Source organism: Amblyomma mixtum, chromosome 1 (assembly GCF_055824585.1).
Source record: "Amblyomma mixtum isolate Tamu chromosome 1, ASM5582458v1, whole genome shotgun sequence".
Taxonomy (NCBI): Eukaryota; Metazoa; Arthropoda; class Arachnida; order Ixodida; family Ixodidae; genus Amblyomma; species Amblyomma mixtum.
Genome location: NC_143012.1, coordinates 1,500,916 through 1,527,880, shown reverse-complemented (window position 1 = coordinate 1,527,880; position 26,965 = coordinate 1,500,916). Strand labels below are relative to the sequence as shown.

The 26,965-nt window shown below is 46.5% G+C and overlaps 1 protein-coding gene across 4 annotated transcripts in view; it reads left to right on the top strand.

Moving 5' to 3' along the window:
• Nucleotides 1–26,965, top strand: part of LOC149365216 (pyrokinin-1 receptor-like) — a 215,677-nt gene that overhangs the window by 106,233 nt on the left and 82,479 nt on the right. The window contains exon 3 of one of the 4 annotated variants that reach the window (XM_089588384.1): nucleotides 12,000–12,663. The exons of the other annotated variants lie outside the window; for them this stretch is intronic. Coding sequence (XP_089444510.1) covers nucleotides 12,000–12,064 — 65 coding nt within the window. The 3' untranslated portion in view covers nucleotides 12,065–12,663. Of the gene's footprint in view, nucleotides 1–11,999; nucleotides 12,664–26,965 lie in introns of those variants that run through there. 4 annotated transcript variants of the gene reach the window in all.

The window sequence follows — 26,965 nt, the reverse complement described above, 5'->3', positions numbered from 1 at the left end:
GTTTATTGCCACTCCTAACTTCGTCAAATATTTCCTTTGTTATTTTCTCCCTAACCTCTGCTTCCGATTCTTCATTCTCTTCTTTTATTCAGAAAATAAGTATGTTGTTCCTACGGCTCCTGTTTTCCAGGTCGTCTGTTTTATTTAACAGGTATGAAATGGTGCCTTCCATTTTAGTTACAGTTGACTTCAGGTCCTGCAATTCCGTTTTTAAAGTATTGATTGTTGCTACCTCATTTTCAAGACTTTTAATCCTATCTCTCAAGTTACCTATCTTTTCTTCAAAAGAACCCTGTTTTGCCAGAATGTCTCTCACAGACGACGCCAGGGTGCTTTGGCCCAAGAGTAGCTGCTGTAGCATTTCCTTTTCTGTCATATCTGGGCCTGGATTTGATTCTATGTCACCACATTTTAAAAGAATAAACGTACGACAAAGCATTTGTTATACACAGGGGGCAGGGCAGCAGCAACAGAAAGCGGTTATCGCTACGATTGCAACTGGCAGATAAATAGTTACCAACCTGCGCAATGAAGCAAAATGGGTTCTTGAGCATTGTGCTCGATGTGCTGCTGCCGAGCCCACTGGATGCAGGCGGCGATGAGGAGCTTCTTATTAGGCGTCGATGTTCCCGTGATGTGACGTTCCCAGTGATGGCGCAGTCGCATAAACGGTGGTGATAGGCACGCTGGGGTGGTTAATCAAGCAAAGGGCGGCACGTGCTGGAGTCTCGAAGCAAACGTCACTTGCTTGATATGAAGGCACTTCGAAGAAATCATAACCGAGGTATGATGGTTGTACGGGCAGCAAGACGGCCAAAACCTGCGCAGTGAAGCAAAATGGGTTCCTGAGCATTGTGCTCGATGTGCTGCTGCCGAGCCCACTGGATGCAGGCGGCGATGAGGAGCTTCTTATGTAGGCGTCGATGTCCCCGTGATGTGACGTTCCCAGTGATGGCGCAGTCGCAGAAACGGTGGTGATAGGCACGCTGGGGTGGTTAATCAAGCAAAGGGCGGCACGTGCTGGATTCTCGAAGCAAACGTCACTTGCTTGATATGAAGGCACTTCGAAGAAATCATAACCGAGGCATGATGGTTGTACGGGCAGCAAGACGGCCAAAACCTGCGCAATGAAGCAAAATGGGTTCCTGAGCATTGTGCTCGATGTGCTGCTGCCGAGCCCACTCTAATTAAGCTTTCTAATTAGGCTTTGTTTTATTCAGAGTGCAATCAGAAATGGAACCCCCTCCTTCACTCGTCTGTACATTCACCTCAGTACGGAACAAATGTCAGCTGTTCTAAACGGTACGTGCATATTCCTGCTCCCTGATGTTAATACTCGGATGAAATTCTCTTGCAAAGATCAGCGTTGTGGAAAGAAGCTCCTACTTTTCAGCTTACAGCGTGCCATTTAATCCCAGCCCTCCGCATACCTTTTCATGGATCTCTGAACGTTTCACTTATACTAAGTGACGCATCCTGGCTCACCGAGTTGGAAACCTAGGAGAAGCAGCTTTGAAGAGCCATTATGCAGACGCGAAACAAGGTCGCCCAGCCTTGAGTGTCACCCATTCAGCAACGTGCGGAGGACAGCCTTTTTCTCCGGGGCAGACAAACGACTTATTATTGAAGGCATGCTGCACAGAACACAGGTGCGGGCAACAAATGTGCACTGCAGCAGTGCACAACAATGTGCACTGCTGCATTCACACTGAAACACGAGCGGAGTGTGCCATAGGTGGCCACCCTAGCAACCACTACACTCCTCCGGCCTCTCCGGCAAGGTTAAGAGGACTGGGAAAAGGTGAAAAAAGAGAGAAAGGAGGAAACAATGCCGCAGGATACGTGTCTAGAGTCGGTAATCGAACGGACACGTGGAAGGCCTCCGACTCCGCATAGCCTATCTCCTTTGTCTCCTGGTTCGTTGGTATTCGGCACGGGTTGGAAAAGGTGTGCCGGGAAGGCGGCGGCTTGTGCGAGGTCCAGTACGGCGCCGTTCATCGACAGCGAGCACCCATTACATCAGCAATATACTGCGGCTTTTTCGGTGCGGCCAATCAGCTTGGTATTCCGACCGCCCTTTCTTCGTAATATACACCGGCCTTTACACCGCATGGAAACAGAACTGTGCCGAAACCCAGTCGTCATAAAGCAGCGGAAAGGTAATAGCAAACACTTCTTCCAAGCAATAGGCGCTGCTTTACCGTGAAAAGCAAGACGATTACTCGAGTACTCCAGCCGACAATTTCAGTGGGCCAGGGCGGTGACCACAATTCCAGACACATACGCCGCGAACGAGTGCCGTTATACCTATACATTCTACAATCGAAGAAGAGCGGGTATAAATTTTGCGCCGAATTGAAACCTGAGCCACTAGCTTAACCCGCCGCGATGGCTCGGCTACTGAGCCGGAGTACCCAGGTTCAAACCCGGCCGTGGCGGCCGCGTTTCGATGGAGACAGAATGCAAAAGGCTCCCGTGCGCTCTGCGATGTCAGTGCGCGTTAAAGATACCCAGGTGGTCGAAATTATTTCGGAGCCCTCCACTACGGCTCCTCTTTCTACCTCTCTTCTCTCACTCCCTTCTCTAACCCTTTTCTTTCGGCGCGCTTCACGCGTGCACCGACATGTGAGACAGATACTGCGCCATTTCCTCTCCCCCCAAAACCAATTTCAATACCAATTCAACCAGCATGCGAGTGTGCTATCGGTCAGTAAACCCGCGAAGAGGAGTTTTAGGTGCGCATTCCTACACAATCTGTCGTTCTTGTCCTCTTTCAATAGTATCTTGTTGCTTTTTATGTGACACAAGCATCGTTCGAACTGAACAGAAAAATGGTAAGCAAATATCTGCTTTTTTTTTGTTCATTCAAATACTACACAAATGTAAAGAGCTGAAGCGCAGAGCTCCGGGTTAATTTTTCAGAGCTCTGTTCTGAGGTTTGTCGTAAGTGCTGGCGTTAGCTTCTTACGTCCACGTCCGAAATATTCGACTTACATCTTGCGGGGGCGCACAAGGCTGTCACAGACCAGTGGAACGTGTCTCGTCAGGAGAGAGGAGAGGCGGCGTTCGAATAGCAGCAGGCACGTAGCACGGCTGTTGCTGGGTGTCCGTCAGGAATTCTCTCGGGGCTCGGCCATCGGCGAACGAAGCAGACACTGGAATTCCAGGAGGAGTGGAAAGTTCTAGAGCGGTGGTACGGGTGCGCTGTACCACCTCCTGCTCTCCTGCGCGGCGCTCCGAGGGAACTTCGCGGGTTAATGCGTCCCCTCTGTCCCGTCGTCACCGCGTTGACAAAAGCGCCCCGATGATGAGGGAAAGGAAAGAAGTATGCTATCTGCCGGCCCGTCCAGGTTGCAGAGGGCGGTTGGGACAGTCGGGAGGAAATAGGCAGTTGAAGAGGCTGGGTGGTGTGTCTGCGGGCGTGGAGGGCCGAGTTACCGCGCCGAGGCACGCGTTCCATCTCGCAAGGCCCGCCGCCGTCGAGCCATTGTCGCATCCACAACCACCCGAACCAGTCATCGCCGCGGCCCCCGTATGTGAATTGTCCGTCGGACTTTCTACTTTTTCTAGCTCTAACTTTTTTGTATATTACTTCCTTTCATGCCCTGTACGCCTTCTTGTTCTCTGTAGTTGGATTTGTGTGTTTTTTGTATTGCCTGTCTCCTACTTGTCGCGTTTCGTGTTTTGTATAGTTTTTCGGCTACTCCTCTGTTCGTTTTTACATGTTTTTGTGTTTTCCTGCATGCGAGTAAATATTTGTTTTAACCCATCAACCCCTTGAGTTCCTTTGGAGGACCGACGCACCGACACACGTGCACCACGCACGGGCTGACCGACCTCAACAAATAAATGTTGTACAACGCTCGCTTTTAGGCCACAGGGGAGCGTAAAGCGGCCCCTGTGCCTCAACGGCTTGCACCAGGCAGCCGGTTGACGGGCGATAGTTGTGACAAAGGCTTACCTACTTAGTTCTCAACTTGACCTAGACTAATTTTACCGTACCCTATGTAGCCTAAACCGGCATCTTGACCCAATTCCGAACCACCTGACTAAATCTCGCCTAGTCCTCCGTTCACCCAGCCCAGCCAAGGAAAACCACAAACTAGACAGGCAGAAGACATTCTGAATACGCCCAGCCTTTCATTACAAAGCGCACTGAATGGCCGCCGCCAGACAAAACAAAAAAGAAAGGGCAGACTTTCCTGCTTACAACTTGCGCTTCGCATTTTGTTTTACCCGCGTCTAAAAGTAGCGCAAGACTATTTTTGAAATGTATTCTGTTTACTGCATTTGAAATAGCGGGGTATCATGTCTATTAGTGGCAGCGAAGAATCCCAGCACTTGATTCAACTTGAGAGAAGCTAAAGAAAATGCAGACCGACAGCGTCCTACAGCTCTTGTCTAACAAGGACCCAGATCCCAAGTCCCTCGGAGGTATGCGCATATGAAAAGCTAGAGAAAGCCTCTCAGTGAAATTGGGGAAAGTAAGGAGATGTCAGGAGTTGGGAAAGCCAAACAGTGGCAAGGTTTGCCTTATTCCGGCCACAGAATTTTTCGTTTTCCTCGTTATCGGCTGTTCTCCAGTTTCCGTCATTATTTCCCGACACGATATATACGCTGAAAAGTAGACAGATGTATGAGCAATGCTAAGAAAAGTCACACGGTGACCAAAAACTGTTACACGCTTTGGCAGTGCACCAAGATCGTGTTACAGCGACGATTCGTCTTGCGCCCTGGACAACAAGGCCAGAGATGCTTAGTATAGCTTATGATTTGCTGTAGATATTCTGAGATTTCTGTGCATAGTAAAAGATCAATCGCATTTTGAATCGGTGAGTGGAAGGCACGTGAGCCGTTTCTGGTGGCGGGTTCTGGGTTCACGCGATAAGTCGTGAGAGACCCGCACGTACTGGCAGTCATATAAGAAAGCCTCTGTAGAGGGAGCCAATTTTACAACATACAAAATAGCAGAACAGAACAGTAAGCAGAATACGGCAACCTAACACGTCCTTCGCAATTCTGAAGATATGCCAGAGACGCAGTGAAACAACGGAAGTTCCCCGCAGCGGCAGGTATGACAGTGACTTCAGAAATTCTAGCCTTTCAAGGAAATTGGAAAGCGGGGGCCTATTCTCTTAGTATCAGTAGATGGGGAGGTTCAGAAAAAAATATCATAAACAAGTGAGCCATGAAGCTACACCCACGTCCTCTGTTCGTAGCTCATATTTCAGCACAGCTTCTTTGCCAGCAGCGCGGACAGCGTCACTTTCTTCAGCGATATCATCATAGTTTTCGTTACAAGCCTTTAATGATATTCTGGAAGATGGAAACGAATGCGGACTCTCGCGAAGCCTTTGATAATCATCATCATCAACCACGCCCGCCACAGAACAGTGGCCTTCCTCACTGACCTCCGGCTTCTTCCGTCCCGAGCAATCTGCAGCCACTCTATCGCAGCAGATTTTCTAACCTCCGCGCCACATTTCTTTACCGCTCTACGCTGTGTTTCTTTTCTTGGAGTCTCTTCTGTTACCGTAGCAGAGCATCGGCTATTTCTTGTGCTCACAACACGGCACCGCGCTGCCCACTTCCCTCCGCTTAGCAAGTCCAGCTTTCTTGGACATCACCTTTAATTTTGAGGCAAATATGGAATATTGGAAGATACTGCTATGAGCATATCAATGGGAATAGTTTTGCCCTCCGATGCGTGCCAAAATCTTGCGTTCATTGTTCGCTCTGCGCGCGCGCCTAGTAGTTAAGAGTGCCATATAGAACAAATGCCTAGTGTATTTTACAACAGCAGGGAACAACAAGCCTCCCGAAGAGGGATCTGCGGATATATTGAGTGTTATGTTGCAATCTTGCGATATGCCAAAAAATTGCGTTCATAAACAACTTAGCGTTGGAGAAATGCGCCTGCCCAGAATTTCGGGGTGCAATTTCCGCAAGGATATCCTCAACTACGCACAGTTCATTCTCAATTATAAGCTCTCCATAATGCCCACACAATCCGTCTTCGGTTAAATACGCTCATGATATAAAAACTCCACGCTCATTAATCTCGAAACATATCTTTCCTTCAGTCTTTGTATTACTCTGTCTGTCCAGTTTACACTGTCACTGCTTCATCCAGTACTCACACTGAAAACATAACAAAATAAGCAAACTGTAATGAGGGCTATTGGTTGACACAATTTTCCGCAATTACTGAAAAAAAATTACAGTGGCAATCGAGGGTGGTCTAACATTCGGGTAACATTGTTTTGCCCCCAAAAAATGTTAATATGGGGAAAGGCCCTATTTTAAAAGTAAAATGGAATTGCACTTTTAAATGGCGGACGTTACTCTGCCAGGTGCGGCAAACGAGTCGCGCGCGACGATAGGGGCTCCACTCAGCGGCAGTAAATTGGTTCGCCTCTGCAGAACTAAGCGAGGGTTTTGTTTAAAAAAGCAGAGGAACCTCTTCCGCAACAGTAATAAAGTTATTCAGATGCTTGTAAGCTACGCCTGCACTCTTTATGACTACCGCCTCGGGCGCTAGCAGATTAGGGGCACACAGAAATAGTTTGGAGGAATGCGCTACTATCGACTGAAGAAATCGCTTCAGAAATATGAGCTCTCTCGGAGAATAAAGGGCAATTTTTGAAACCGCGAAGTACGGCAGAATTTCCCACTGTTTTGCAAGTTTCACTTGCAGAAAGGACGAGATAAAATCCAACAGCCTCACAAAATGCTGTAAACAAAATTGTCTGCCTTTGGTTCAGAGTCTCCCGCGATAACTTCAGCTACAATGTCGCAAATAATTGAGCTAATGGCCCAGCATACCTGGTAGCAGCACTTTTCCTTCCTTCCTTCCTTCCTTCCTTCCTTCCTTCCTTCCTTCCTTCCTTCCTTCCTTCCTTCCTTCCTTCCTTCCTTCCTTCCCTCCCCCTCCCTCCCTTTCTCCCTCATTCCTTCTTTCCTTCCATCCTGCTTTCCTTCCTTCCTACCTCTCTCTCTCCTTCTGTCCTTCCATCCCTCCCTCCCCCTCCCCCTTCCTTCTTTCCTCCATTACTTCCTTCCTGCCTCACTCTCTCTCTCCTTCCTTCTTTCCTTCCATACCTTCCTCCATCCTCGTCCTCCTTCCTTCTTTCTTTCTCTCCTGCCTTCCTTCTTTCCTCCCTTCCTTCCTTCCGTCCATCCTTCCTTCCTCCCCTCCATTCCTTCCTTCCTTTCTTCCATCCTCCCTCCCTCTCTGCCTCCTTCCCTCCCTCCCTCCCTCCTCCTCTTTCTTTCGTTCCTTCATTCCCTCCCTCGATCCCTCCCTCTCTTCCTTCCTTCCTTCCTTCCTTCCTTCCTTTATCTCTTTCTTTCAAGCATCGACATACGACGACGCATCAATTTAGGCTGCCTGACAAGTGTAAACTTTGCTGGAAATGAAGCGGGGTTAAAAATCCACCGCGATCGTACGTCGTCCTAACTCCAAGCCAAGCGTTGAGTAAACTTTCTGGAAAGATTCTGTAGCCTGTCGCTTCATACTGTGCAGAAAAAGGTAAGTAGCACAAAGGATGCAAAGCGGAAATTTAGCTTAATTTCATTCAACGGCTTTCACAAGGCCTAGCTATAAGTGTCGCAGTTTCATTATTTGGTAGACGCAAGTTCGCAAGAAAAACAGCAAGTGAGCCCAAAATTTAAGCTATCAATTTCCAATTCAGGACACCTGGATGCATCAGCACACCTATTACACATGAACGCCTATCGACGAGGGAAACGCCTTTAAGAGCCAGCTGAGTGGTCTCCATTATTCCATGTTAACCTTTCATTCGGCGTTTTTCTAACGACCTTCATGTTTGCACGTGTTGGCGTGACAGCGTGCTAGAACTGAACAGAAAAGAAAAATTGCTTCCCAGGCACCACCCTCTTGGGCAACGCACAATCTTTCGATCAACTTAACTGCGCGGAGCAAAAGCTAGTATCTTCAATCAAAGAAAAATAAGAAAGAAATCGGTCTTATGAAATCGGTCTCTCGTAACGCGCTCTCTGCGCGGAAGCTTCAAGCCGACGCTTCTTTTTTCAATGCGATTGATGCGAGCAGAAGCGTCGTCCACATCGCTTGCCGCTCCAGTTCGCCGCTTGTCCAAGCGGGCGCGAAGAACTAGAGTAGCTCCCAGGATGCACACCATCACGTACGCGGTCGTAAGGAGAGGGACGGATTGTTGGCTCCACACGCAAGCGCACACACATACCGAGAAGACCATTACCCAGCGAAGGAGGCGCCGTCGTTCGGGAGACCGAGAAGCCGCGCCGAGGTGCGTCCGCAACGCCTTTCCTCCGACTTCTTTTCCTGTAACTTTTTTAATACGCGTCATTATTTCCTCCCCCTCGGTTCAGTAAAGCGAGAACATACAAATAGTAATCACCAGAACTACTGACGTGTTCTGGCTATAGTTTACAGATTTTCTTATACCTCTTTTTTCGATACGAACATCTTGTCGACTCATGCAATTTTTCATCGCCTTCCATATTAAAGCGAAAGCCTTTAATGCCTCATACTGTCGTGACCAAGGAATGTTAGCAAGTGTGTCCGCGTTTCAGCGCCACTACTCAAGAAAGATTGTGTCGAGGCTGGGAATCGAACCTGGGGCTTTGGCATTTGAAGTGAAGGCGCTACCACTCCGCCACGAAGACTCAGGGTTTGAGCATGAATAAAGGCGCATCTAGTGAATGCATGGGTTTCATAAATAAAATGAAATAAAAAATTAAAGTTAGAAAAGAAACAAGAATAAAAATAAAATATGTAAAATGAAATATGAAAAATAAAAACTAAAAAGAACAGTGCGCTAGCAGCACCTTAGAAAGCCAAAGTGCCACCTGAATTTTTCTTTCAGTTCCTGGTCTTTCTTTACCAGTCTGTTTCCTCGACAAGTATGCGGCCTGGTTTTGTCAGCCGACATCCAGAATACATTGCTCATCTGTTTTTTTAAAACGCTGGCAATTCTTATTTGGCGCTGGCCCGCTGCTCGACTCTAGTTGCGCGCCCTGTGCACATTTTTTTCTTTATTTTGCGCCTTTTTCTTCATTTTTCTTTGTGTGTGTGTGCGTGTGGGCGGGGGGGGGGGATCGGGCTGGGCACTTTGATTTTTCTTTTTTTACAGCCCTTTGTAACATATGTCTTACTCGGGCCTGCCAGCTACGCACCATAATGTCGAGAAATATCGATATTTTTTTCTTGCGTGCATAAAGCATAACCGCTCGGTTACTGCGAAGACAACGAAAACACGAATACTGGGTAAGAATTGCGGATAAGTAGAAGAAAGTAATGGCGCTATAGATGAGAAAGAATATGCGCATGAAAGAGCTCTCCGCACAATCAATACACGTGGACCCTCTGCGCGCCAGAGGCACTTGTCTCCGATAGAAATGAAATGGCTGTAAAGACGTACGCCCCTTTCGAAAAGGTTCCGTGTGAGTACAAGCAGAAAAGCGGAATTAGATTGAAATCAAACGAGAATATTTTTTTTGCGTCCCTCTCCCTGCAGACACAATGGTTGCGTGCGGAACAAGCCGTACGGCTTGTTCCACAGACAGCCATTTGACGCCAAATGGCTATCTGTGTTCACTGCTCAGCAAAGGGTGAAATAAATGAGCAACTCGGGTAAAAATTCCTTTTGTTGTCTTGCGTTTTTATTCCTGCAGCAATTTATTTCGTCACCCGCCAATTGCAGCGAATTAACTACATCATAAGAATGGCCTGATGGGCGAGTTGGTCATCATGAATGCGCCGCCGTGCTTTGTAAAAAAACATCACTTGCTTCACGCCTTTCGGGCTGCCGAAGAGAGCGCTTCGCCTTGTGCTTGGTTCCAAGATTAGCGCCTATGGGCACGGGCGGCAGTTGAAAGAAAGCACGGCTCCTGTTTCTGCGGCGATAATTGCGCTCTCACGCTAGCAGAATGCATGCGGAGGAACGATGACACTCATGAGTTTGAATTCGAGATCCCAACAAGCAAAGACACATATAACAAGCTTGATAACGTAGTGCCAATTACGCTGAAAAGCAGGAGCTATATATATATATATATATATATATATATATATATATATATATATATATATATATATATATATATATATATATATATATATATATATATATATATATATAGTTTTTTCATCGTAGTATATATATATATATATATATATATACTACGATGAAAAAACTTGCTCGACTGCTGATAACATAAGGAAAGAGTTGAAGTACACTTCTTAGAGAAACATTTATTTACCGACGGTTTCGGACGGTGGACCGTCCTTGATGAAGGACGGTCCACCGTCCGAAACCGTCGGTAAATAAATGTTTCTCTAAGAAGTGTACTTCAACTCTTTCCTTATATATATATATATATATATATATATATATATATATATAATGCAAAAAAAGGGGAAAAAGCTTGGCACGGTATGTAGTAGTAAGAACGTAGACCATAGGCGTTACATCGATGATATTTTTTTCATTTGGCCCCATGGCGAAACCGAACTCCTATCATTTATTGCCTATTTCAACAGCGTGCATCCTTCGATATAATTTTTCCATACTTTTCCCTACAATCAATTTTCTTGACGTCACAGTCTCACTTAACGAAGAGCGCTTAACTACAACAGTGTATCGTAAACCTAATGACCGCCAACAGTATCTGCACTTTGACAGTAGCCATGTCAAGCATGTTAAAACCAGCATCCCCTACAGTCAAGTGGTCCGCTTCAAACGCATCTGCTCGGAACAATCTGATTTTGAACGCAACTGCGCTACACTTCGTAACTCGCTGACTAAGCAGAATTACCCACCACAACTGATAGATGACGCCATTAAAGGGATGCTGAAAGGTTTACCAGAAAAATTGAGTGGAGAGATGCACTTTACAGTTTTCCACCCTCGGAATTCGAATTTCTCGTCGAAATTAGGCAAAGGAAAGCGCACACCTATTTTATTTTGGTGAGAAGCGCAGCAGCAGCCTCGGGCGTGCTCGCGCGCCTCGTTGCCGCCTGTGATTGGTTGGGCGCCTCGTGACGTCAACAATGGCGCTGGCTCGGTCGGCTCGGCCGCTGCCGCTGCACATGAACCGCGGCGCTCGGCGGTTCGAGGTTGTTATTTTGCTTATTTGACGATGGAACACATCGAAGATTACCCGGAGTATCTTGGCGTCATCCCCTATATGTTAGAACCGATTGCAAAGAGCACACCTCTCCAAGAAAGAAACGATGCTGGCGCAAGCCGTGATTTTGACTCGAACGAAAGCGAAGTGTCAGCATCTCCCCGTGTTGGAAATGACTTTGTTAAATATACTTTTCTTGCCAAACTACATTAAGAGATACAATGGATGAATTTTGAGGCGAGCAAATGCAGCATAGCACTGCCCGACGTAATTTTCCTAATACAACGTAAGCGGGATGCGATCGTCGGCATTTTTGTCTTGCCGCTTCTCAGTGCTGCCGCAAATCTGCTTGTAATCCACTAAGATCATTGGCATGCGCAAGAAGTTATCAGGCTCTTTTTGCACGCAAATTTTATGCTTGCACCACTTCATAGTAGCTGCATGCCGGCTCGATTCGTAACATAAAAGTTCGCAGCGCTTTGCGACAAAACTCGTCTAGGTGACAAACGTGCGCCTTCCGTTTTGCGTGCCAAGATGGGAGCTAGCAGTAAATTAAAATCCTCGTTTAGGCGAGTTGGTTCATGCTACAAGTCCTTGTAAGAATACTTTCATCCGTTTGCGCCGCCTTTATCGTGCTTGTTCTCAGATCTAGCGGCAAGGGATTTTTTCACTAACTAGATGGACTCGTGCTGCAACCGAGCAGGACGAATCGCAAGGCTGGCTGTAGCACACTTGGCGCACAATTATATAATATTATAATTAATGTACGAAGCCATGCGGCAGTCGGCAATTCTTTACGACTACATGCGTTATTAGAAATGTATTCCTGGCAGTTGAGTGATGTCATTGTAAACATTCTTCCAAAACAGGTGTTCCTCCGTCCGCTGCATTCCTGAGGGGAATGAAGAAGACTGCTGATGCTGCCAGGAATTAATAAGATTATCAGAAAGCATACGGTATTTCACCGGGTTTCAGTCGAACTGACTGTTGACAGGCGCAGTGAATGCATTGTCGACAGGCTCTGGTGATAGTTCTAATCACGAAAGTGGCCAGAGCATAGCACTGTTGCCTTTGACGGCTTGAAATCCCTTCGCTTCACAGCAGCGACTCACTTCGCGGAGAGCTTCTTTCTTTGAGGGAAATAATGAAAGACCACATCGTCGCGGCCGCGGATGTTCGTGCAGCCAAGGGCTGCGCAGAACGCCGGCATGATCGGTCCACCGCTTCATTCGATGCTGCACACCTTTCTGTACCTCACCACAAACATAAAAACGCACAAATAAACAAACACACGGCAGCTCGAGGCAGCTTATGATGGCACGCACGCAGAAACAAGCACGGCCGCGGAGGCTGCGAGGCGACGGAACACCAACGTTTACGTCACCACTCCGCGGTTTCCGGTTTTGGCTCGCATCGTCAGGGTCATCAGCAGCGCTCGGCGGACCGCGGGGGGCGGAGCTACCGCGTAATTTTAAACGGCGATTACGTCGCTCCTAAGTTATGAATCTCTAAAAAAATTTCACCTGCATGATTTATAAAGTTCCCACATCCACACGTGAGCATTTTAACGAATTCGAAAAACTCTTCAGCTTCCCTTTAAGCGTGCTGATACACTACACCGAACGAGTCTACCTGCCAAAGATAAACCAACAGTTCAGCACTTTCATACCAACCTTGTCTTGACCCATTCTGCATCTGCTCCAAAAATTTCAACAATCCTAAATAAGCACTATAACATTCTTAGGCAAAGTGACCGCCTAAAGAACATATCTTTAGAGCCACCCAGAGTAGTTTACAGAAGGTCAAAAAACCTACGCGATATACTGACATCGTCAAAGTCAAATTCCCCCGAACCCGTAGGCTGTCATCCATGTAACAAGAGTCGCTGTAAAGTATGTCTGCACATGACCACATCTTGTAGCGTCAATAGCACCGGTTCACTCTTTCGTTTAAGCATTCGCGGTGATTTCAACTGCGATACTGGAAATGTCATCTACCTGCTGCAGTGTACCGTATGTAATTTGCAATATATAGGTCAGACTGAAACCCCCTTTAGATTACGCTTCAACAACCACAAGGCCCACGTTCAAGCCCTACCGAACTTACCGCTATCAAGGCATGTCCAACTCACCGGCCACTCATTTGATCAGATTTCTGCTACCATTCTGGAATCAGGCTTTAAAACTAATCATGAGCGGGAAATTAGGGAGTCTTACCTTATCTATAAATTCAATACAGTGTTTTCCGGTTTAAATGAAAGCACAGGAAAATTGAGTTACATGCCCTCTTAATGCCCAAATATTTCACTTTTAGGTCAGTGTATTCTGGTTTGTCATCAGTTTCTTTTCTAGATTTAGTAGTAGATATTCTTTCTACTGATTATGCTGTTCATCGCCTCCATGTGTTTCGTTGATCATGTGTAACTTCTTCCTTCTTCATTCTCGCTGTTCAAGATGGTGACTTGTTATCTTAGGACTGATTATAAGCAAACTACATTATCATGCTCATTATATGTAGCTAACACAGCAGATAGACAAAATTTGCAAAGTAGCTGTTGTGTATTGTGGTTCATTTATCGTCTTGTGATTGACACTGTGATTCATTTATCGTTTTGTAACCATGCGCCTGATGCTTTTTTTATCGATTTTTTTTGGGTCCATTATCCTGTGCGTTGTTCTTACCTACATATATTGTGCCATCCCTTTCGATCCAGACATTCTGAGGAAGGCCATTCCACGGTAGACACGTCAATAAATTGTTTCAAGCGTTTCAAACGTTGGTCTACGTTCTTACTATATATATATATATATATATATATATATATATATATATATATATTTGTTGCGAGAGGCGAGAGCATGACGTACCTGACTGCTTAAAGGGGTATATAGCGAAATATGCGCTATATATATATATATATATATATATATATATATATATATATATATGGGAGAGGCCTTTGCCCTGCAGTGGGCGCAGTCAGGCTGATGATGATGATGATGATGCGCTTCTTTAAATGAAACATATTGGACTCGACGTTTCGATCAGAAGACCGATCTTATTCAAGAGAAGATGAGTTTGAAGAAGAGGCAGGAGCGCAGACTGATCTGGGCGGCCAGCTTTGTTCCGTCGAGCTCTCAACTGTATTAAAACCATTTCATCCGCTACAGCATATATATAGCGAAGTATACGCTTCCTTAAAGTAAACATATTTATTTGACTCGACGTTTCGATCTTAAGACCGATCTTCTTCAAGAGAAGATCTCTTGAAGAAGATCGGTCTTCCGATCGAAACGTCGAGTCAAATAAATGTTTACTTTAAGGAAGCGTATACTTCGCTATATATATGCTGTAGCGGATGAAATGGTTTTAATACAGTTGAGAGCTCGACGGAACAAAGCTGGCCGCCTAGATCAGTCTGCGCTCCTGCCTCTTCTTCAAACTCCTCTGTAATCCACTATGCGGCGTAACAATTTCTCGTCTTCGAGAAAGTCAGGCAGATCGACGATGGCAGCGCTTAAAGCGGGCCACATGAACGACTTGTGTGTATAGCGGGCGCACAGCTACCATAGTCCTCCATAAACTCAGCAGTAAAATTCCAATAAGAAAGGGTTTCAGGCAGGGTGACACGATCTCCACAATGCTATTCACCGTCTCTTTACAGGACGTATTCAGAGGCCTGGAATTGCAACAGGTGAGAACAAGAGTTAATGAAGAATACCTTGGTAATTTGTGATTCGCAAATGACATAACTTTGCTAAGTCACTCAGGAGATGAACAGCAAAGGTTGATCAATGAGTTAGGCAGGCAGAGCAGAGCCGTGGGCCTAGAAACTACTGCGCAGAAAGCCAAAGTAATGTTCAACAGGCTCAGAAGGTAACAGCAGTTTACAATTGGTATCGATGTGCTGGAAGTTGTGAGGGAATACGTTTACATAGGGCAAGTTGTGACCGCAGATTTGAATCACGAGAGCGAAATGAATAAAAAAATGAAATTGAGCTGAAGACCATTTGACAGGTTCCCTCAGATCATGTATGGCAGTTCACCAATAGCACTCAAGAGAAAAGTACATAGCAGCTATATCTTACAGGTACTCAGCCATGGAGCAGAAACGTGGAGGCTTACGAAAAGGGCTCAACTGATGTTAAGGACAACGCAGCGAGTTACGCAAAGAAAAATGATAAGTGTAAAGTTAAGAGACCGGAAGAGGGAAGAGTGGTTGAGGGATCAAACACGGGTTAACGACATCCTAGTCGAAAACAAGAAGAGCAAATGGGCTTGGGCAAGGCAGGTAGTGCGAAAGCAAGATAATCGATCGTCCTTTATAGTAACGGACTGGATTCCAAGAGAAGGCAAGGGTAGCAGTGGGCGGCAGAAAGTTAAGTGGGCGGATGAGATAGAGAGGTTTATGGGGATAGGGTGGCCGCAGCTGGCACTGTATTGGAGAGATACGGGAGAGGCCTTTGTCCTGCAGTGGGCGTAGTCAGGCTGATGATGATGAGTTTCTCGAAAAGCACTGCTAGACTAGCCTCACCGAATAAGGTCCTAGCGTTAAACGTTACCAGGTTCTGTTTCCAATGGCGGCCTGTCCGGAGCGAGAAATTCTTAGCACCCACCCTCAGCTGCGTCGCGAGTACGACCTCCGCCTTGGTCAGTTAATCCGCAGTGCGGGAGCTGAGGGACCAGCGTAACTGATTTAGTCCTATGGGATTTTATGGCAACGTACTACACCAGGGTGATCAAATCTGGTGAGGGAGTGCGTTGTCGGTTCTGATTCCCGAGATCGGGCCGCACCCCAGGCCTGGTTATACAATGCCATCGACACACGGAGCTTTTTTTTTTAATCGATGACGAATTTCGCGGCACCGGAATTCAAACCCCGGTCTTCTTGCGAGGCGGATGCTCTTTCTTTGCGCCATCGCTGCAGAGAAGTTAGCTTTCTTACAGTTCAGCGGCTTTCAAATTGCGCCCACTCGAAGGTTTGTTTCAACGTGCGTGCGTGCGTGCGTGTGTGTGTGTGTGTGTGTGTGTGTGTGTGTGTGTGTGTGTGTGTGTGTGTGTGTGTGTGTGTGTGTGTGTGTGTGTGTGTGCGTGCGTGTGTGCGTGCGTGCGTGTGCGTGCGTGCGTGCGTGCGTGCGCGTGCGTGCGTGCGTGCGCGCGCGCGTGTGTGTGTGTGTTGCATGTTGATACAAGTAATCACAGTTTCCTTCCGCGCGGCATATGCACACCATCATGGCAGGCAGACACCTTCGACATGTTCCTTTGCGTCTCGTCCAGCCAGTGGTGTTAAAAACTTCTCGGGGACCTTTATCCTTCTCGCTTGTCTTTTGCGGTGCCATTATCGATTCCTCATTTACGCGCGTTGGAATGAATGTGCAGGGTACCGGAAGTGCACTTCAGCGACGATATGCGTTGATGACACCGTCTGGGTCATTCGTCACGCACTTCACGGAGAGGTCGCCCAATGCGCCTACGCGAATCTCCAGGAGCCTCTTAACCGGACGTTAGTGACTGATTACTCTAGCAAGCCATGTGTGCCAAGGCCGCGCCGAAGAGCTCCGCAGCTTCGTATGCACGAGTAAAGCGAAAAGTAAGGCAAGAAATTACTAAGACGGTCACGACGAAAAATGGACGCCTTCTCGCATGCATATGTTCCTCACGAAAAGAGTTTGGCGATGAGCCATTAGAAGCCGTGCTGGAGAGGAACTCGTTCCTGGAACACCCCTCTCTGACTCTTGAATTGTAATCCTATTTTGGTACATTGTTAGTCGCAGCAAACGAGACAGATCTTATTGCGTTTTGAGATGGAGGACATGTCACCTGTCACTGAACAGGTCTGGACTAGAGACTTCTTTGTTAAGTCCATATCGCGATTAGATATTTCTTTTAAAATGGCCTTTTCAATCTCGCCCGTTACTACAAGCATCGAGGCACTCTTACAACTTACTCAACGTAAATTGCGTGCATTGTGTCAACCGGAAAACTCGACAGGTATTGATTACCGCCTTGCTTTCTCTTCTCGACAGTGTTATCTTTCTTAGCGGACCTGCAGGAGTGGAACAAAAGCCCAATGCAATCCTAGCAAAATAAGCTACAAAGGGGAACTTTATCTCGAAAATTTTTCACAGAAACTTAAAAAGGCGATAGAATGCAGCGAAATAAACTCGCAAATGCGGATTTCATTCGCAAGCGTTAGCCTTAAATAGACGCAGAATGAAACTTTTAAAATGTTATGTCCAGCAAGAGCAAAAAGAAAACTTTGAATTCAGAAGCCGCATAAACACCAGCTGCACATTCCATGTTACTGTAAGAAGAGCGTAAGGCGCCAGAATGCTGATGAATATCGAGTATATTACTGCAGTTTTTTATGCAAATTGGAACTGTGTATACGTGATTAATGTCATGTTTACACTGTACTGTAATATTAAGGGACCATTTTGGTCGTTCTACAGCATACGAATTCGGATGATCTTCAGGAATATAAATATGGACTCAGCCGGCGCTTCAAGAGGGTAGGGTTCAGTATAACATGTCTTCAAAGAAGGCCGTACCATTGCTCTCATTGCAATTCATACGCACTCCGAGCATGGAAGAATCGATCTAGGTTTGAGCGAAGGTAGTTCCGGTGTAGGCACTCCAAGTGATACAGCAGTAACGACTCCTCGTATACAATATCAAATTTTAATAAGGCACGCACTTGCGCGAAGAAGAGAGCACACCGCGAAGAACGACATGTACACATTCGACATGTACAGTTTGCGCTGTGTACGAGCCGTACGTGTTTAAAGCAGAGCTCGCTTTAAAAGGTCTAGGAAAAATATAGGCTGGTAAAATCCCTTTCATTCTAGACCAGCTCTCGCCTGATCTCTTTCCCAGTTATAGTAAGGTTCATTTAGTGCCCTTATTTTCACGACTGCACCATCTTGTACAGTACTGAGCGCCTGAAAGTAAAGCAGCTTGATCAATCTCGTGATCCCTCACGGCTGCTCAGTGACAATGGCATTCCGCTTCTGAACCCAAAGTATGTCGGCTTTATTCCCGGTCGCGATGGTCGCATTTCGATGCAGGTGAAATGCGGAAACGCCTTAGCGGAGAGATTTCTATGCGCTTTGTAGAAGGCTGCCGAAATTGATCCGCAGCTCTACACTATGCCATGCCTGACAGTACGGTGTTGTCTGGGTACGTCAAACAACTAAATAAACAAACAAAAAATTCGGCAGGTGCACTCAAGACTGCTTACGCATGAGAAGGTGGAAACATTGAAATGGTGAGTCACGCTACGTTACAGAATGACTCTGAGTCATAGTTATGACTACGAGGCGACTGTGGGCAAGATAAAGACTTTCCTCAAATCTGCAACGCCCTCCTATATCGAGCTTCACGAAGCGCTTCGCCCAGCACGGAGCTCAGCAAATCTAAGGTCTAAGCTTGCGCGCGGCACAATGCATCTCGCCTGCGCTTGTTTTCAAACCAGCTGTTTGCTATAGAAGAATTCATAAAGTGGAAGATAATCTCGTCATGTCTGTATCTTGAGCGAATGCTGTTCTCTGCAGGTCACAAGAAATTCGCTCTCATGCATAGGCTTATGAGTGGCGGACATCTCTCGGCCGGGGAGAAAGCAGGAGCTGTTTAACAGCGCACGAAATACGCTTTCTCAAGAAAACATAGCCAAACACGCTGCATTGATCCGAGCGTCGATGATGCGCCACACATCTTGCACGAGCAGCGGTGCGCGAGTTGCAGTGTGAATACCCCGTTAGCTTCTTGTAGCTCAGAGTCGATGATCAAAGGAGGAACAGAGCGGTAAAAAACAAAAAGGAATAAAAGCGCAAGGTAAGGCGCACATCTATTCTCGCTATTCCTTTGGTCCGGTTGCCATTCGCCGATATGCTCAATGTCATTGCCAGGCTCGACTGAACATTCACCTTGTATGATACCAAAAAATTCCATTTTCCAATTCATTGGAAAGCTAATTTTAAAATTTTGTCCATTTTCTGCGATGAACATTCATGTCAGCCGTCCAAAATACCATTATTATAGGTGCATCTGCTAAAATACTAGCAGATTCTCTTCTAGAAAGATCACCTATCGTCACTCAATGACCACCGCTGGCAACCGTTGAGCCCTAATGGTGTCAAAATCGCACATGCCAAAAATGTGCTCGAACGCAGCGTTTACGCATTCAACAATATTTACGAGGGGGATGTGAACTTGGATAGGCGTTTCACACAACATTTAAAAATCTGAGTGCAGAAGAACGAATGGTTAGTGCGATACAAATCCACAAATGTGCTGTACCTCGGCTTCTTCACCGCACAGCTCCAATGCTGCTGCTGCTTCTTCCTTAGACCGCACAGCTCAATGGAAGTGCGTGAACGCCGCCGCGGTGGCTCAGTGGTTATGGTGCTCGGCTGCTGACCCGAAAGACGCGGGTTCGATCCCGGCCGCGGCAGTTGAATTTCTTTGGAGGAGAAATTCGAGGTCCGTGTGCTGTGCGATGTCAGTGCACGTTAAAGAACCCCAGGTGGTCGAAATTTCCGGAGCCCTCCACTACGGCGTCTCTCATAGCCTTAGTCGCTTTGGGACGTTAAACCCCATAAACCATAAACCAAACCAAGTGCGTGAACAGCGATGCCGATAGCGGCAGGAATCCCTAAGGAACTACTGTATCAAAAAATATTTGTATTTTCTTCTGTCACTGAGGCGAGAGCGGAATATTTGTATTGTGGTGTCAACTGACACCCCCCGGGGCGAAAGGGTTTGTTTGCGCGCGCGCGCGCACACACACACACACACACACACACACACACACACACACACACACACACACACACACACACACACACACACACACACACACACACACACACATATATATATATATATATATATATATATAATCGCCTGTGATGCCTCACTGCATCGCCTATAGGCTGCAGATGAATCCGTGTCACACGCATTACGTGCGCACATTCAAAATAACGGCGGCAAGTTCCAAACCTTGAGCACTATTGAATGCTTCTATGGCAACCAATAAAAGGAAAACAAAAGGTAGGGTTTTAGCGCGGCTAAACCGAGTAGACGTGCGAAAGCATGTGTTTAGGCTGACTGGCAGATGGTTTTGCTTTGCTGGGTCGTCGACACATCTCGCGACGATACTAGACTCACTCAGGTTAAGGTCTAATCAAGGTTAAGCTGATCTGATCTTTTCGCGCCGCGAATGGATATTGATGAAGATGACGATGACGATGTGCAATGCACAAAGCGAGAGTGCGCTGCAGGTTGACACGAGGCGTGATCGGCTGCGGCGATAGCATAGTGCCCTCGTGCAGTGACCACCGAAGCTGCCGCATTCGCGCCGCCGTGGGTTCGAAACCCAGTCGCTTCAACATGCATTTTATTTCAGCATGGGTTGGCGCTATGTTAACTTTTCCCAAGGTCATTTTGAAGGTCAAGCTTCATACAAACTCGGTGAGCCGGTTAGACCACGCGAAGTAGCGCTTTCGCGCTAAAAGAACATAACCAAGAAAATGTCCGCGCTTGATTAGGGCAGCCGGCCATTTGGTAACACGGCCCAGGGGCTGCGCTCAATGTGTGACTATTGCACAGCCAGTGAGTGCCCCGGTGCTATTAGACTAAATGCAAAGCCTGTCGTGACGACCATTAATAAACATTTTGAAGCACAGCATGCAGAGCCTGGCAGCAATGTGCGAGAGCTGCTTTGAAAATATATTTGGATAAACATCAGTCATCAACGAAAACGTGAAGCACGCAGGCAGATGATGGGTCAAAGACGTTGTATTTTTTAAGGAGCGAAGCCGCAGCATGCCTGCAACGACGACGGGCCCTCCATCGCAAAGATTCATGCGTGCGGGATAACGCAAAATCGCCGTGTAAGACAAGACGTCAAGACATCAGCGAAAAAAGCAACAAAAAAAGCAAACATGCAAGGACGCTCTCCGGAATGTACAGTGCTCTGGCTCCCAGCTGCATTCAATCTCTTTTCGCGACAGTTATTTCATCCACGTCCGAGTTAGTATTGCGCAACAGCTGCTTTCAGGGGCGCGAACTTTTCGAGGGTAAACTCATCCGTCTTCTCGTAGTTTATTTGTCCATACATTTTCTTCGGCAAAAGAAGTAATACAAAAATATTGACACGTACGGGAAATTTACAATATGCGCAAACTATACCCTTCTCTTAAACACACTTATTCCCTGAAGAAAAACGAGAGCACCGCAACGAAAGCAAAAAAAAAGCACACACACAAGCAACGTGTCAAAATATCACCGTGTGTCGCAACTCGTCTGGGCGCTAATGCGAAAACAACTCCCCGCGCTTCGGAGCACAAGGCAATACCACTGTCTCGAATGCTTCGTCGTGACCATGGAACACGAGTGTCTGGTTTGTTTTATCAGCGAAAAGATGGGAGAAGGGAGGAGTGGTGGGGCGAAGGGTCCGCTTTCAGTTGAAGTTTTTACACAGCTAGAGAAACAGGCTGTTGGTTTGATTACAAGACATGGCGGCGCCGTCTGCAACTCCCTTCGAGCGCATTTCCATCTCCAAGCGGCTACTCTAATCTGCCTAGTACGTTCTCACTCTTTTTTTGTTCGTCTGGAGAGTTTATTCCTAAAACAGTGCAGTGCTGTGGATGGGAGAGCCAATCAGGATAATGCCAGCCTAACGCTGTAATGCACAATTTTCGTGTGGATTCGAGTCTGCGTCGTCTGCTCTCCTTCAGACAGCTCAACAAACTCTGAAACACACTGCATGCACAGAGCAGCGCGGGACTGGCGTGTTCGACTTCTCTTTTAGAAGCAGACGACACTGAACAAGAACAGCTCGAGTTGAGCTAAAGGTGACCTCTTAACGAGCTTTAGACCCTCGGCAGTCTTTTATTTACACACGCTACAGTGGCTCCTCAATTGCTGCGATGTATTCTGTGAGAGCGTACGTTCTTTCGTATTGTTCCACCCGGAGAATATCTCTCACTGTTTGTTTCTTGTTGTGTGTAAAAGAACGAGAAAAAATCTAAAACTCAATCACAGCAGCAACTAGGAAGCCTGGGGTATAGGCGAAGGAGGTCACGGTCAGGTGGTCGAGCGTCTTCGCTCGGTTTGGTTTAGGTTTATTAGGGTTTAACGTCCACTACGAAAGAACGGTCACAACAAAACTACACTGCTTCTTTCAGACCCGAGATTGCGAAGTAGGAAATTTTGTGCAACTACCGCCTTCATTCATCCGTTTCAGTATGCTGCCTCGATCAATGTTCACTTATGCGGATCAGAAACTTGGATTTACGACATCGCATTTATTGGGCCGAATGGTGATTCATCAAGAATTTTGTCCTTTTTCTTCGAGGCAGGATAAAGGAGCGAGAGCTTTGTTCTGCTTGAATCGGCTTTGTGCAGCTTTTTCAATAGCGTGTTGAAACCCTTGCAAATGCATTACATCGCGAGCGATGCCTGAAAACCGGAAGGCATATATCTGAACTGTGAAATTTACTGGCGAGCAAAATGTTTCCATGTGACAGGCAGGCGGTCGACGGAAAATTGAAAACCAGATAATGCTTTTTGGTGCGGAATTCTGGCTCTGAACAATCAGTGTATGAACGTCACCGCACAAAATACTTCAAGCAACGAGACTGCAGTTTGGCGGGCGCTTTGACGTACTGAGCAAAAGGCAATTTCATGGGCCTGTCAAGTTGCACGTTCACGAGCAAAGGAGTCTAAACGAAGTAGAAATCACGAAAATAGCGTCTGAATGCCGTCCATGGCAATGCGATCTCATAAACAGACATCCTCTAGAATCTACTTGCGTATTTCGGCACTGGAAGAATCCATGTAAAAACTGCAGCTATCTTCCGCACAGAATTTCATAAAATTTCAGTGGTCCGCCTTTCGTTTTATGACGGCGCTGCATTTAACTGCAGCGCCGTCGAGAGCCACGAACACACCTGCTCGCCTTAAAGGGTTCCTTATTTGTAGAACAGGAATGTAAAATATCATTACAGAGTATAAATTATTTGAGATTATGTAATAAATATATGGTTTATGGGGTTATATTATGTTGCGTCATTAGTGCAGCACTTTGGACCAGCTTATTACCGCTTCCAGTGCACAATAAAAACTAGCGTAAGGACTCCATATCATCGAACTCTTTCAGAACAACACGTGTATTGCGTAGCAGAACAAAAAAAAACACGAAATTCTATGGAAACAGTTCTAATGCAGACGGACCCGAAGGCGCCGCCAGTAAGCAGCTATTTCTAAGGCTTCCAAAATTTGCGCAAGGTAAAAAAAAAAAGTCATAAAACAATAAACCCTAACAAAGTGTAGTAAGCATCTTGCGCGTTCACTTGGATTTCTGCGGACAGCTTCGACGACGTCCACTTAAGTTAACGGAAGCAGTCCCAGTTGTCGAGCGAAGTTCAATTTTTCCACAGTGCCGTTACCAGAATCCGGATTGCGGATTCTCCTAATTAAGGGTGACGACGACTTGCGGACGCAATTGCGTAAGCGAAGCCATTCGAGCTGAGCTATACTTCATTAACGACCTGGACTTTCGCACATGCCCTGCCTGCGACGCGAAAATGCGTCCGAGCAGCCTCTGCCTTGAAGCGGCACTCACTCGCGTCTTATGCTGCTGCGTTGTTTAATGGATGCAGCGTGGCGCCACTGCAGTTTTCCCTAGAGCCAAGGTCTTTCGCAGCTTCCTGACCCTGACCTTCTTCCGCGAAGCGTGACAATCGCTCAACGTGTCCTTGGCTTGGATCGTCTTGGCTGGCGAGCAGCACTGTCGGCCCCTTTAGTTCTTCTTGCCTCGGCAAAGCTGTCGCTTTGTTGTGCCCATCTCAGCCATCCTTCGGCGGCCACCAACCAGTTTCTCGGCCTTTGTAAGGGAACGTCGTCTTGAACTCCTTTAATGTCTTACTAAGGAAAATAACGCCAGCCAAAGGAACACGCAAGCAAAAAACTGGGAAGACGATAGGAATGTCCTCGCGCGTAAGGCATTTCCGCTCGCATTTCCGGGAGAAACTCTATTTCGCTGCCTGTGAGAAAAGCAAAAAGCAGTAAAACCGCAGCCGTGTGAAGCAGTTGGCCACTTGGCGCAAGAAAAAAAAAAGCAGTCATTTAGCTGGATAATACTTCACACGGTATACCCAATTCCGTATTACGCAATGCAGACACCGCAGTTCTATTACAAAACTTTTCCGACTGCTTTTTCAAGTATGGTAACTCCTCCCAACTCCCGAATTTTGCAGAGACACGGATTAGGTATGCTTGGCAGAAATAAATCCCTTTTTAAATCTGTCACAGCAGTTGGTCGCGATAAGGCTTGTCTTCTTCGCTTGCACCCATTTAATTGTACACAGATCGCATCGTATATCGGTGAGTTACAAAACACGCAGCAGAAAGTGCAGAAATTGCATACCAGCCATATATTCTTTGAAAGAAACCTTAACAGTAAAAAAACTTCGTGCTGGGCTATTTGGTACCACATAGTAGAAACTTGGTTCAGCGCAAAAGACGAACACAGAGAAAGGAAACGACACGCACGGAGCACTACTAACAACTAATTTATTCATGAATGCAGGAAACACATTTATAGTCGTTCACAAATATGCACACATTCGGGCGGCTCCAGGCTACTTTAACAATTTTACATGGCTCACACTTATCTAAGCTCGCCTTATGTCTTTGAAAAAAGTGTGGGTAAAAAGATAAGGTAGGTACCTCTGAGCATGAAAATGAAAAGAAAGGAAAAGATATGGAAGGGATAGGAACAAAAAAGTTCGAGAATCGACAGACGAAAAAGAAAGGGGCCAGGACGTTACATGACGTCCAAAAACACGCGCTCAGCCATGTGAAAACTTATGGAAGGGTCACTGATGCACTGGCTAGCCTTTTTATGAATATGAAACGTCTCCAAAAGAACTCTTGCTTTTGTGCTTTTCATCACCATCATCATCATCAGCAGCGTGACTACACCCACTGCAGGGCAAAGGCCTCTCCCATGTCTCTACAATTAACCCTGTCCTTCGCCAGCCGCGGCCACCATATTCCCGCAAACTTCTTAATCTCATCCACCCACCTAATTTTCTGCCGCCCCCTGCTGCGCTTGCCTTCTCTCGAATCCACTCCGTTAAGCTTAAGGACCAGCGGTTATCTTAACTTCGCATTACATGCCCTGCCCAAGCCCACTTCTTCCTCTTGATTTCAACTAGGATATCATTAACGCGCGTTTGTTCTCTCACCCACTCCTCCCGCTTCCGATCTCTTAACCTCATACCTATCATTTTTCCTTCCATAGCTCGCTGCGTTGTCCTTAACTTAAGCTGAACCCTCTTTGTTAGCCTACACGTTTCTACCCATAGGTGAGTACCGGTAAGATGCACCTGTTGTATACTTTGCTTCTTTGGATCGTGGCGCGCAGCTGCACCCCATAACGTGCGAAACAAGATTCGCAGGCTTATCTTGTTGTATCAAATTTTGCGCATGGTCACTGAGGCAACGCCCTGTCTGCCCAATATAGTACTTTCCACAGGATAGGGGGATCTTGTACACCACTTCTAATGCACATTTGACGAAGGCTTCTTCAAGCTGCTTTTTGCAACCGCGCTCACCGTGACCGCAGATGCGGGGGCACAGCTTCGCCAACTTACTTGGCACGGAGAATACAAGAGGCACTTTGTGCCTGCTGGCCACTTTTCTGAGAGTATGCGACACCTTATAAATGTCAGGCATCACCTAAGGTTTGGGCTTTGCCCGTTCAGTTGCAGCCACGTTTCGTCGGGGACGTAATTTCTTAAGAAGGGTTTCGGCTACTGCCGTAAGGACCGAGCAAGGGAAGCCTTCGGCGAAAAGCCTGCGTACCTGATGGTCGAAACTACCGGGTATTTCGTGCGGGAACGATTTCCGAAACGCGGATTCAAGGCAGAGCATTGCAACAGCCCTCTTAACGGTCTTAGAGTGAGACGAACCATAGGGCAAGAGTTGCTTCGTCGCGCGTGGGAAATACGCCGAACAGGTGTGTCCAGCAGTAAACCTCAACCTCAGGTCTAAAAAGCGTATCTCGCCTCTCTGGAAGTTCATGTGTAAAGATCAGGCCTTTATCGTGCTCGTTAAAAGCTCTTAAAACATTACCAACGGAATACTCAATGGTCGAGTTAAAAGGGGCTTGTAAAAAGATTAAAAAATCATCTATCTCGTAGATACCTAAAAACCTTTAAAACCGGGCCTTCGATAAAAGCTTGCTCCTAAAGGCGATCAACATAAGCTAAAAAATTATCACATAACATAGGAGCTATACAGGACCCTATGCAAATTCCGTTGCGCTGCAGAAAAGGCTGCTTGTCAAGTAGTATACAAGTAACACTCAAATAAAATTCTAAAAGCCTTAAAAAATCGTCAAGACGCACACCTGCTGAGGACCGAAAAGAAAGTTTTCCAGACTTTTCAATAGATTCCTTCATGGCGACCAGCAGTTCAGTTTGAGGTACAGAATAAAAGATATCCTGAACATGAACTGAGAATGCATAAACGGCTCGGTGATCAGTCTGGAGGAACCCTGACGCATCTTGCGGCTTTTTTGTTAGGAAGGGGTCGTCTACCTTAATCATTTTAATCTTTGTCAACAAAAACCGGCTTACACACTGCTGCCAAGAGTCATTCTCACTAATAATTGTTCTGAAAGGGATGCCAGGTTTGTGGGTATTTGCGGTGAAAAAGGCATTCAAGCAATTCCCTCGGCAGTTCGAAATATCTTTAGCTAACTTCGTCAGGTTTAATTGTTTGTAGTAATTCATGAATCTGGCTTTAACGCGCACGTCGCTCT